At 47.0% G+C, this 12,315-nt stretch overlaps 1 protein-coding gene across 2 annotated transcripts in view; it reads right to left on the reverse strand.

Annotated features, from left to right (window-relative positions):
• Positions 1–6,891: 6,891 nt before the first annotated feature.
• Positions 6,892–12,315, reverse strand: part of LOC8037790 (exportin-6) — an 83,246-nt gene continuing 77,822 nt past the window's right edge. For both annotated transcript variants that reach the window (XM_040499707.2, XM_042294405.1), the window contains one exon: positions 6,892–8,604. In XM_040499707.2, coding sequence (XP_040355641.2) covers positions 8,272–8,604 — 333 coding nt within the window. In that variant the 3' untranslated portion in view covers positions 6,892–8,271. The remainder of the gene's footprint in view (positions 8,605–12,315) is intronic.

Raw genomic sequence — 12,315 nt, forward strand, 5'->3', positions numbered from 1 at the left:
TTATTATCGTCTCTTCGAGTGCTTTCCTGATGATCAAAAAGATCGTCTGCTATTTTCTGCCATCGCTGCTGTGTTTTCTTTTTGTCGTAGCCCAAGACAAAGCCAATCCGCATAGTATCCAGGTAATTAACCCGGCCGTTCCAAAATCGAGTCGCGGATCGTTTACTCGCGATGTCACGTGGTATTACCCGCTGACGTAGGAGGCAGGTTACTCGGGTAAGATTTGGAACATAGCCGCGGAGTGATACTATGGTGCCTGGAACGCGTCTCCGACTGGTGTGTTTACCGCAGCCAAAAAAGTGGTCGCTCGATTTCCGCCTGATGACGTCATAAAAATGTCATGTTGTCGCCGGTCGCGACCCTGGCGGCGTCTCAACAGCCGTGGTGTATGTAGCAGATGCCTGTTCTGCTGCAGGTCGCTTTCCACTGTGACAGTTCACGGAAGCTCTAGCAGCCGGAGTTGGGACGTCTAAAGGGACGCCGTGACGACAGCGACACTCGCATTCGCTCGTGCTTTTCGCCAGCATTTATACGGCCAACCGCCAGGATCGCGACAGGCAACAGCATGACACTCGCGTCATTTGTTGCCACATCGGGACCACTTTTGATGTATGGGCGGGATAGGACGCTAAACACACCAGTCAAAGACGCGATCCAGGCACCATAGTGATACGCGGAACCGATACGGCGACCGGTACATCCGGCCGATCCGGCCATCCTGGCGAGTCGGGGGAGCTCTCGTTTGAAAGCGGGGAGACGGCGTTTTCGTCAGCCGCTACGTCGCTACGTCGTTTACCGCATTAAATTTTGCATGCGCGTAGAAAGAGCCCCGTGAAAATGACAGGCTGTAGTGTTACCAAGTGCACGAATCGCGTAGACAGTGGCAAGAGCTTGTACCGGATTCCAACGGCGAGATACGATGTGAGACTCCGCCTCGTCTGGCTTTTTCGTATGGGAAGGAGATCATTTTTAATCATTGTCTGCTTTTTTACAATACCCCAAAAGATTTCTGCAGGCAGTTGTGTGGATAAACATGTTTTAGAGACTGTTAGTGCTGTGCCTGTTCGCAATTTCTTCAAGGGACCATGTCGGTGCTAGTAAAAATGTTCAAAATAGAAGAGAAAGCGAGATGTAGGTTGGTGTCACACATTGAAAGTAGACAGAGCTCTATCGCCCTATTCTCGGGGCGGAATATACTGGTCAATAGGAAAACAGTCAATCTCGGCATCATTCTGGTCCCTGCCACAAATTGGACTGCGTTTTCAAAGAGTTATCCGCAGTAAAAGTGGAACGTCGGTGGACTTTTTTTATATTAGACAGTTTGCACCTTGCGGCATCTCCCAAAGTTTGGAGCACCGTCTAACATTTATTATTCGCGAAACCCTAATGTTTGCGATTCAAGCGAATTCAAAATTTAGCCCAACTTGAAAGCATGCGAAAATTTCGGTCTCCCTTCTCCTTCAAGTTTGAATATAAGCAGCGGTAGCGCGCTGCAGGCGTTCAAGGGGAGGAAATGGCCGAGTGGACGCGTCTCAGCTCGGAGCGTGGAGCGAAAGTTTGCGCTGGGAACCTCCTGGGTTCGAGTCCCCGCCACCCCCGCCCGTTTCGATCTGGATGAGTTTCGTACCGGCACGCGTTCGTGTGATCACTACTGCGTGATACACGTTAAAAAACCCAGGTTAGCGGTTGTACTGCACTGGCTAAATTTCTCATCTACAGCTAAGAGACCGATTACCCGTTGAGGCGCATCTCCATCAAGGCTGTATAAACATAAAGAGCAAACCAATTTCTGCGCGCGTTCAGTTCATCCGCTGTTGACTCCACTCCGTTCTTCCGATGAAGTGTGATGGAACGATGCTCCGCATCACCCCATGATTCCCCTCGGGAAGATGGTGTAATTTTTTTAGAACATTCTGAGCACGACAGATTATTTAATCACCATTCTAACAAGGTTTTAAGAATGTTCCCAAGACATCCAAAGAACATTTGCAACATTCTCTGAGGAATGTTTACCAAGATTCCACAATTATGGCTTGCTTAGCTTACAGCCCCACTGGGCCGTACTACATATATTGATATAATAAATCTCCTCACACCGATCAATATTTTTTAATCGAAATATATTATTTCCACGCCTAGCACAATCTCGCCGCATTTCCAGCGCATTAGCCAGATTCCTCACTCCGAGCATAAGAACAGATACCTACGGCATCCCACACTCAAGCGGGACATACCTTCTTCAAGGTATTGAATCCAAGATGCTAAAAATCGGGTCTATTCAAAACTGCCCCTCTACATACGCAGTGAGTGCCAAGCTCATTATCAAATTTCGAAGACCATTGCTTTTCTCCTACACGTTATCTCACATTCCTCGGTAGACTCATATAAGATAAAACTGATTCCTTATGCTAAGTTTACAAAACCACCACTTAATTTGCATATTTTTAGCACAAGGTGGCATATAGTGGATGGTGTTTCGAAACACAGGTTGCTTGAAAGCTCTGTAAAGTTGGCTTCACCCGCGAAAGTTGTAGGAATGTTCGCAAGCGAACGTTCCAAGAATGTTGCACATATGAATGTTCAAAGGGGAACATTCCGAGAACATTGTGCATACGAATGTTCGCCAGCAAACGTTTCTAGAATGTTGAGCAGCTTACCTTGTAAGGAATGTTCGCATACGAACGTTCCTAGAACGTTCCGAATGGTGTTTTAACGTTCCTTCGACATTCAGAACACCCAGGGAATGTTCGCACGACATTGGATGCTACGTGGGCTCTACGGCGCAGCACGAGAGACCATGTCACGAAACAGTCTTTCTGCAGGTCTAGTAAGTTCGGTCACGCGACAAGAGCTGTGACGACAATCTACTTCACTTTACGATGATCCGCAACAGACAGCACGAGAGCCATCGAAACCAATCAAGTGCCTTCTGAGTGTCGCGTGACCCTGGGGCGCAGCAACGCGCCGGGCGTGTAGTCCTCCTCAACGTGCTGGATTGCCTGGGGTGACTCGTAGCGTCCGCAGAGGTCCATCACAAGGTGAAACAAAGTAGGCAGTCTAAAACGAAGGAAATGAGCGGGAACCCGCTAGCTTGGCTGTAACCCTAACCCACATGAATGTAAAACATGTAACACAGAAAACAAGCATCGGAACAAAGACAAAGTAACAGGCGGACTTAGACGTAAAAATGCAGAATAATAAAACAAGTATCGGAGCAAAAAAAATAAAGCAAGAGGAGAAGAGAGAAGTGAATCTCGCTTTGTTTTATTGCCGAAGGAAACCCACAGTTCTCACTTCAAAGGAGTGCGCGCGAATGAACACGGAAGGCAGCAGGTTTGGCCGCCTGCTAAAAAACGCTCCTCGAACTGTAACGCCAGTAAAGCCCGTCGCCTGCACGAAAGGCGCCACCGCCGCCCCCCCCACCCCCCCTCCCCCCTTTCCCTCCCCCCTCTGCTCTTTGCTTTGACACTTTTTTGGAACTGCATTTTTTGCGTACAACTCTGTTAGAGCTCCACGCGGGTAGACTGTTTCCCGCCCGCTCATTTTATTTCTGAGCAACTGGCTCACTGACTGGCTCAAATTCGCTGACCTTAAACACTAAAAAAAATATAAAAAATAGAAGAACAGAGTCCATTCCATTCCCATTCCATTCCGGGCAAAAGGCATCTAATTCCATTCCCATTCGATTCCCCTCAACGCTGCCGCCATTCCATTCCCATTCCATTCCAGGGTCGCAAAAATTCGGAATGATTCCGGAATCATTCGAACTCCAGAGTGGCAACTCCGCAACACTGCTTGCAACCCACAAACTGCTTCGTTTTTGCCTGCTGCGATTCACACAGTGAAGATATTTTAAATGTTCAGGCAAACCATCTTGCGAGCCCGCAAAACTTAATTTCGACTTTACTTGCCTCAAAAAGTGATATTGCAACTATTGATGGTGCGTTATTGCATTGCAGTTCCATTAATGTGCTCCAAAAACTAAATTGAAAACGAGGAAAAAGTAGGAGAAAAGGAATGTGCTTGAAAACTTTCCAAGGTGCGGCTTCCCCGCAATGACTGCGATAGTATAACGAATGCCGGAGATATCTTAGATAACGATCGCATCACACGCCTCCAGAGCCAGACTTATTGCCCACTGCGCCTCCGTGGACGCCAGGCTGACTACCGCCTCTGCAGCAGGAGGAACAATGTATGCTTCAATGAGCCGCATGAGGGTGTCCTGATTGGGTACGAATCTCCTGCCTCCCTGGCAGTCCTTCAGGGTTCTCTCGTCACCAGCATTATGCCTCCTAAGCAATGTCTGGCAGACCCAGACATAGTGTACAGTGTGGGCCGCGCAGGGCCCAGCTCTGCTTTGAGCCCGTAATACAGGTCGTTTCCCACGGCGCGGAACGCGGCGGCCACACGCACCGCTTCGGTGGGCAGGATGTTTGCCACTCGGTCCCATGGGAACAGGGGATGCTCATTTATAGCTCTCTTGATAAGCCGGAGCCCTGCGAGACCCGAGCCCACTGCTTGCTGCGTCACGTGTAGACGAAAGTTCCATACAGTCGTCATGTGTTCCTGAAACGTTGAGAACACAGATCCCAGGTGCTCATGGGGGATCTTGGTCCCTACTTGCAAGAATGTGTAAGTGATGGACTCTATCGTCGTGCCGACCTCAAAGCCAAGCGCGTCTGCCAAATTGGAGTTGATCTGGTCAAGTTTTTTCTGTGTTACGCAGCCACACTTGGCTAGGTTGCAACGTCGTCTACGTCTGTCTTACCTTTCCTGCGACTTTCGGAAGTCGAGCGAGCTTGACTTCGCCTTTCAGAGAGGGCAGACGAAATAACTTGAGCGGTACATTGTTTTTTTGTCTAACAACTAGCAGACGCGCATCAAGGAGAGAAGTCAAAGGACTCACTGGCGAGGTGTCCCGAGGCGCCGAGGTTTGTTTGCCAGGAACCGAGAGTGAGGGAGGTTAGTGTCCGCAAGTTCCCTCCCAAATACTTTTTCCCTCCTTTCGTGTGCGGCGAGACTCCTCTCTTTAACGGCGTCAGCGGGTTGGTGCAGTTAACGTCGTCTGCTTTACGTCTGGTAGTCGAAGCGGTGGCTGCTTTGCCTTTCCTGCGTCTGTCGGAGATTCACCGCTTTTTTACCGGCGAGAGTCACCGTTGCCTCGGAAAACAAGGAGATGACGAGGAAGAGATTGACCTCTTAATATAAAATTGAGGTCAGCGATCAAAGTATAAGACGGGAAGGGTTCGCAAGGGTCGCGCGGGCATATTCCATTCAGCACGCCAGCCGGTCGTGGCCAGACGGTCGCCGAGTCGGAGTGCCTGCTAGGCCTATCTGCCTTGCTCGCTTGGTCATTGACGGTGGAATCGTGGCCTTTGGAGCTTTTCTAGGGTGTTTGTGGATCCAGCGTTCTTGTTCGTCGTGATCTGTTTCAAGTACTTTTTACTTTTTTCTTGCAGCTTGAAGTCGGGACGCGTGAGAAGCGCACATAGAAAAATAAACGTCCGTTGGTCGTCGCGGCCTCAACGCTGTCGGCCATGCTGATTTGATCGTAAGAAGTGCGTAAAACAGCTTCGGAGCTGTCCGTAGGATTTCGTCGTAACATCCGCAAAACTTACGAAAATTTTGTTTCGTGAATACAAACTTGTTCTCAAGTTTTGTCTTACGCATATTTTTGGCGTAAGATCGTTTTGTGAATCTGTCCTCTGGCCTCTACACTTCCGAAAGCCGTAGGAAAGGTAAGACAGACGCAGACGACGTTGTAAAGGAGCAGACGACGCTCAGATAGGGGGTCGCGATCAGCCAATCAGGGCTCGGCGTTCTGTTGTCACCGCTACCCCCTGCGCAAGAAGCAGACGAACTTGCCCTCCGCATAACTAGCATTCTCCTTGATGCTTGGGTAATTCAGCAATAGGTCTATTCAGTAATTAGTTAATAGGCACCATTTTCAAGATCAGTACAGGTAGATAACAAAGGTTTCTCAAAGATTTGTGCTGTGCGACTCGCGTCGGCCATGTCTATGCTCGCACCGCCCTCTCTGTCATTGTTCCAAGCACCCCCTGGCTGGCGTGCCTAGTTTCCTTTCCTTCTGTTGTCCCAGGGTGGCCGTCCCGTCGTGCGCGTCTACTTTCCTCCGGCTCCTCAGGGCGGGTGTGTCGCGTGCTAAACAGCTTTGCAGGTCATCCGCCTTTACAGAGTGGAATGGCTCACCATATTTTTATTTGAAACTATTCAAATTTTCTCGCAGCCATACACTTTGCGCGTAAAACTTAAGCATAAAAAAAACAACCGTTTTTTTTTTTTTTTTTTTTAATTTTTAGTGGCATCGTTAACAATGCCATGTGCCAGACTTTGTTGTCTTTCCAAGAAGAGCTTCTTTTGGTGCAGACATGGAGCAAATTGTGCATAAATGCATCCTTTGGAGCAGCAGGTCATTCGTTCTGGCGCAGTTTGGCACAAATGACGCAGCAGTTCCACCACTGCCACACTTGAGTGGAATGCTCTGCCCAAGCAAGTTGTTAACTATTGTAGTCAATTATTTGAAATCCAGTTAAATGAATTCCTCGATAAATGAACTGCATGCCCCAGTAATTGTGGTGCAAATTCTATTAGTTTAAATAATAAATATTTGTGAGGTATTACATTTTTTCCCTTCCTTTCAAGTAAATAAATAAATAAACAAACGGAGAGAAACTTGTTTAAGAAAGGCAGATATTTAAGTCTGCTCGTTGGTGCTTCGAGGATATTTTTCTTTTGAAGGAAATATCTCGCGACCCCCAACTTTCTGATAAAATAAAAATTAAGATTCCTAGGTTGAGTCTCCTCTAAAATTGTTGCAAACAATCACAAACGTAAGCACAAGCTCGAAACAATGGAACAGGGCTCTTGGAACAAGGTTGTGAAAAACAGCTTTATTAAATAATCCCACCATCGGAACCCCGCGCTGCGAAGCAGTGGCCACTCCTAGAAAAAAAAAGACCCTTTGCCTTCATGCAGCGATGCTCCTTTAAACAAAATGCTTTGGTTTGAACACTCATTCCATCAGGGAAGACAAAACACCTTTGTTCGTGTATGGCGCAACGCCTAAAAAAGTGCACCAACCTCCTGCAAGAGTCCATGTGGCTAAACTCGCCAAACCGGCTCGAGCACTACAATCGCACTGCCCCCGGTTTGCAGTATTAAGGAATAAAAGCGGCGGCATCCTCGGATGCATTGGCCCCGACCGGGCACGAACCGAATGCAAAAATTTCCGTCGTCACAAAGCGACGGAATGTTTCATTGTGGAACCCTTGGAGTCTGAAGCGGCAATAAATAGTCCGTGCACCTGTGGGTCCACCACATTGATGCAACATTAAAAAAACGTCGAGAGGGTCTTCGAACCACAGGGGCCACCCCGCGACACTGCACCGTCTATCAGGAACGTCGAACCACACGTAGCAATCACAAACATCTCGCTCCAAGGCTAGCGTGGGCCTCGAAAACAAACGCTATTTACACTGGTCCTTCAATAAATATCCCCGCAATACCCAACAATCACCTGAGACAGCACCTTGCGAGCAGTCACTTGAACTGAAAGCTCAAAACTGGCTTTAGAACAAGTTTCCTTTTTGGCTTCAAGGATGAATTCTGCTCCAACTCCAAAGCCAGCTACAGATATGGCTTGAAAACTGGCTCAGTCTTGGCTTCGAAACCATCTTTGAATCGAACTCCAGAACTGGCTTCAGCTTCGAATCCAATCTCAAAGATGGGTTCATCTCCGACTTCAAACCTGGCTTGAGCCCAGACGTCAAAGTTGCTTGAGCTCCGACTTTGAAGCTGGCTTGAATTCCGACTTCAAGGCTAGCCCGAGCTCCGATTCCAGAGCCAACTTCAACAAAGAAATTTAGAGTGAGCTCGAACCCTTCAGCTCGGGTTTCAAAGCCTACTTTGGCTCCAGCTTCAAAGTCTGAGCTGAAACCATTGGCTTTAACTCGGACTTTCGAGCAGGCTTGAGTTCTAGCTTTAGAGCTCTCTCGAACCCAGGCTTCAACGCTGGCTTAAACTCCAATTCCAGAGCTGACTTCAACTCACTCTTCCCAGCGAGCTGTTGAGTCCAGGCTTCATAGTGGACTTCAGCTCTGGCCTCAAAGTCTGAGTTGAAACCACTGGCTTCAGTTCTGGCTCAAGAACAAGCTTTCTTTCCAGCTTCAAAGTTGGCCTAGATTCCAGCGTTCAACTGGAAGCCCATTTCTAGAGACCGACGAGCCTTTAAGTACCGGAGTCGGCCCGCACTCATAGCCGCACGCTTCCCTCGGTGGCGGCACTGTTGCACAGGTGGTAGTAGCGCAGGTCGTTGACGAAGTTGTCCACGCTCTGTGTGAAGGAGGGGAGGTCCCTGTCTCTCTTGAAGCCCTGCGCCAGGCTCTGGCGCTGGTTGGGGTCCAGGCCCTCGCAGGAGCCCAGGAAGCCCGGCAGCAGGGTGGTGCGGAACTGGTCAAAGTCCACCGAGGCCATGTTGTGCAGGGCCACGTACACCTCGTCCCGCAGCAGGTCGTGCGACCGTGCGGCCAGGCAGCGCAGCAGCACGTGCACAAATTGGGGGAGCATCCCGGACCGGAACACGGCCTGCGAGCAGGAGGCCTCTGCTTGTCTTCCGAGCTAGTCGCACAAATTCAAATGGATACGGCACAATAGGACTACTGTCACGACCAGCTATAATGAAGTCGGTTATAATGAAGTAGCACCTACAGCGAAACGATCACGATTTCCCATTCCCTTTTGCACTTTGTTATAACCAGTCGGTTATAATGAAATAGCAGATATAACCTACCTAGCTAGCTTACCACCTTACTTTAATGATTCTAAATGCGCCAGTTAGGCAGAGAAAATAAAAGAGGAGGGGGTGTTGCCATTTATTTAAAACAAAATATTTTTTGGTATGTTGATGAAAATTTCTCTGTAATCAGAGCTGACGTTGCGTGCCTTGTTTTAGATGTCGAAATTGTTATTATTGCTGCTATTTATAGACCCCCCACTGGTAATAAGGAACATTTTAAAAATTTATTGGAAGACTTACCACCTTTTCTTAGACTGACCTACTTAGATTTTAATTATGGGTGATACAAACATCGGCCTTCTTAAATGTAATAGTTATGTAATAGAGATGAATAATCTCTTATCTGCTTGGGGATGTTCTAAAGCTGTGACACTGCCCACCCAATTGACTTTAGGAACTTCTAGTTCAATAGATATATGTATCACTAATCTCAATGCTAGGAAAGACACATCTGGTGTATTTACACAAGATATAAGCGACCACATGCCAGTTTTCTGTCTGACATCTTTCTTTTGTGGCAAAAATACACGGAAACGCGATACTTACTCCCACCAACACATAAATAAAAAATCACTGGAAACTTTTTGTGTCCTGCTCGAGCAAACAAACTGGGAGAACGTCCTTTTGGAACGTGACCCCAACCTTGCTTATGCACTTCTTTCAAACACATTTAAGTTTTGTTACGATGTTGCTTTTCCGCTTATTAAAGTAAACAAACGTCAAAATAATGTATGAAAACCTTGGATTGCAAATGACTTATACAGGCGTATTAAGAGGGGGCGCACCTCAGAGCCCGATAGAGAATACATGAGGTTTTTCACCAACTTAGAAAAATTCTCACAAAATAATGGCTGCGCGGATCTTCTTGAAAATTTTGGCTTTAAAGACATTGAGTCATTATCGAGACATTAAGCGGAACAAATGTTTTATTATAAATTTAATTATATTCTTAAAAAAATCATGAAAATGGTCAAAATGGCTAATTCGGCACTCTTGTGTTCGGAGCGAATTTACAAAATTATCTAAATGCAAACATAAAAAGTGTTGCGCTTAATGTCTTCTAAATTTATTATGGAATCGAATAATATCCAGATTATTCATGTAAGTCGATCTGTTCCGTACCTACAGCAAATATAGAGAACCAAGGTGTCGGTGCTTGTTTTTGTTGCTTTTAAGGTACCTCTCTCTCCCGTGCGGTGGCGCTCGCTGTCCACGAAATGCGAAATCGTCCGTTCGGAGATCGGCCGGATCGGCACAGTGCAAGGTGTTCTTCCGCGGCCGTATTTCGCGCCCGTATCCTGTTTCATTCTGCACGCCAAGGCGTCAGTGTGCGTGTCTTGCTTTCCTGGTTCTCGGTGGGTAGGTCTCAGTGTTTTCGCAGGTAGCAAATTCACCTTGAAGCCATGGGTCGAAGACAACCGTCCTGAGGCAAGCGTCAACGCGTTGTGCTTGTTTCTACTTGTTTTTTTTTTTCTTTTAAAAACAGGCTTTTTTTTTTTTTTTGACGCAAAGTTTTATTTTATTGTTATCCTTCACACAAACGTCCTTCGGCCTTGGGGTCGTGGAAATCGGGGATGAAGCGTGCACAGAGTAGATCGTTTCTTGCCTCCTTTTTATTTTTCACGGACGTCCTGTGACCTCCGTTCGGTTTGTGGTCACCGCAATCTAACGCGGGGAAAAACGGGTCGCCTGCTCTGTAGTCAGGGTATTTTTAGGGGGGTGATAACTCGCTGTTCTTCTGGAAATTCACATATTGCCCAAAAAGGTGACATGGGTAATGATTAGGGTATGTTTTTTCCGGTGTTTATTTTTGAGCGAAAATCGGTGCATGTTTTTTGGTGCTTATTTTTTAATCACCAGTGTATTATGGTTGAACGTCTCGTGATGACACTAAAAAGCGTTGATAATTAAAAAAAAATGCGATTGAACAAGAAAATTTCAAATTTCCAATTCTATTCACATATCTCATACGCTCTTCTCGTGGGAGCATCTATCCTGACGAAAAATGCCTAACTCATTGAGCTGTGAACGCATACTCAGTGTACAATCTTTCGGCCTAGAGAGGTATTGCGCACGCTCGAACGCGCTTCACAGCCCAGTAGACGAAGTTGGTGGCACCCAGAGGGCGAGTTTTTGAATGGTCTGTAGTAGGCAAAAGAAACAAATAACAATCAATGCATATCAGTTCTCCAAGCAAAGAGGCGCATTTCTAAGGTCAATGGTTCCGGACGGCACTAATGTTGTTGGCGTTGTCTTCCAAGAACCACACTGACCTCTGAATAAGCACTGGAAGGGTGGAGGATCGACAAGATAAAATGTTTCACAAACTTCTACAAAGGAGGCGTTTCGAAGGAACTAACCATCGCTAGGCGGGAACAGTCACCGACTGGAGTGTTTTGGTTTTACCGAGGCCGAATATTTCCAACCACCGGAGTTTTCCGGTTGTAACCGATTTAGTATTTTCGTCACCGGCGGATGTTTATCGACTCGAAATATTAAAGTTTGTCATGAAAATTATGGCTTTTTTTTTTCTTGGTGAATAGAGGTGATTTGTTGAGCTCCAAACTTCGCATTATCGAAATAACAAACATCGAAACGTTGAACACCGGATAATGAAGTTGCTAAAAGGCCAAAGCGCCGGAAGGCAACCCTGAACTGCAACAATATTTATTTACTTCGACTTCGAAACGTATTTCTGTAAGGGAAACTGGATTAGGGTAAGAAAGAAGGGAGAATGGAAGGGCCGGGAAGGGAAAGGTAGTTCGGAAGAACAGAGTGAGGAGAATAGGGAGTTTCAGCGGATTGTTTCCGCGTCATCCGACCAGGGTCCTTGAACTACGCAGAAAAGACTGGAGGCGTGCATGCTCAGTTGCGGCGCCTTCTTTGGGGATACCGATACGGAGGAGAAAAACGGCCTGCTGAATCTCGCTATCTCCAAAGCTGACTGGTAACGTAACGCAGAGGAAATGGCGGCCAAACGTTCCGGGCGTAGCAAATCAACCCCCTTTCGAGATACGCTCATGAAGGTGGTGCTTATGTTATGTTTGCAGCGACGCAGAGCAAATGCCTCAACGATCGCGATACCTCTCAAACCCTGACCTACGCAAATAATAATCTACAACACGGTCAAAAGCCCTGTCTTGGGCACCCCGATAAGTCGTGTTTGTTAGCACTGCGAATTATCGGTTTCCCGAAGTTAGCCCAAAGAATTTCAAAGTAGGGAGTTTCTGTGTGCCTAAAAAAAAAACAAAAAACGAAGCACCCTAAACATTCCCTAGCTTCGCTTAGTGAAGTGGCCTACTAATCCTTGGGGTCTCGTGCCTGTTCTGAAAACAGAAAAAAAAAGAAAGAAAAAAAGAAACTCAAACGTTTTTGCTTAGACCTGAGTGACACACCCAACCCTTTTCGTAACAAGAGTCGTTACGAATTTCTACCTCGTTTCACTAGGAAAAGCAAAGAGAAAAAAAAATGCCCTCCCCCTCTCACCCTGTACGTCGTCT

The sequence above is a fragment of the Ixodes scapularis genome, unplaced genomic scaffold (assembly GCF_016920785.2).
Source record: "Ixodes scapularis isolate PalLabHiFi unplaced genomic scaffold, ASM1692078v2 PGA_scaffold6__148_contigs__length_123643588, whole genome shotgun sequence".
Lineage (NCBI taxonomy): Eukaryota > Metazoa > Arthropoda > Arachnida > Ixodida > Ixodidae > Ixodes > Ixodes scapularis.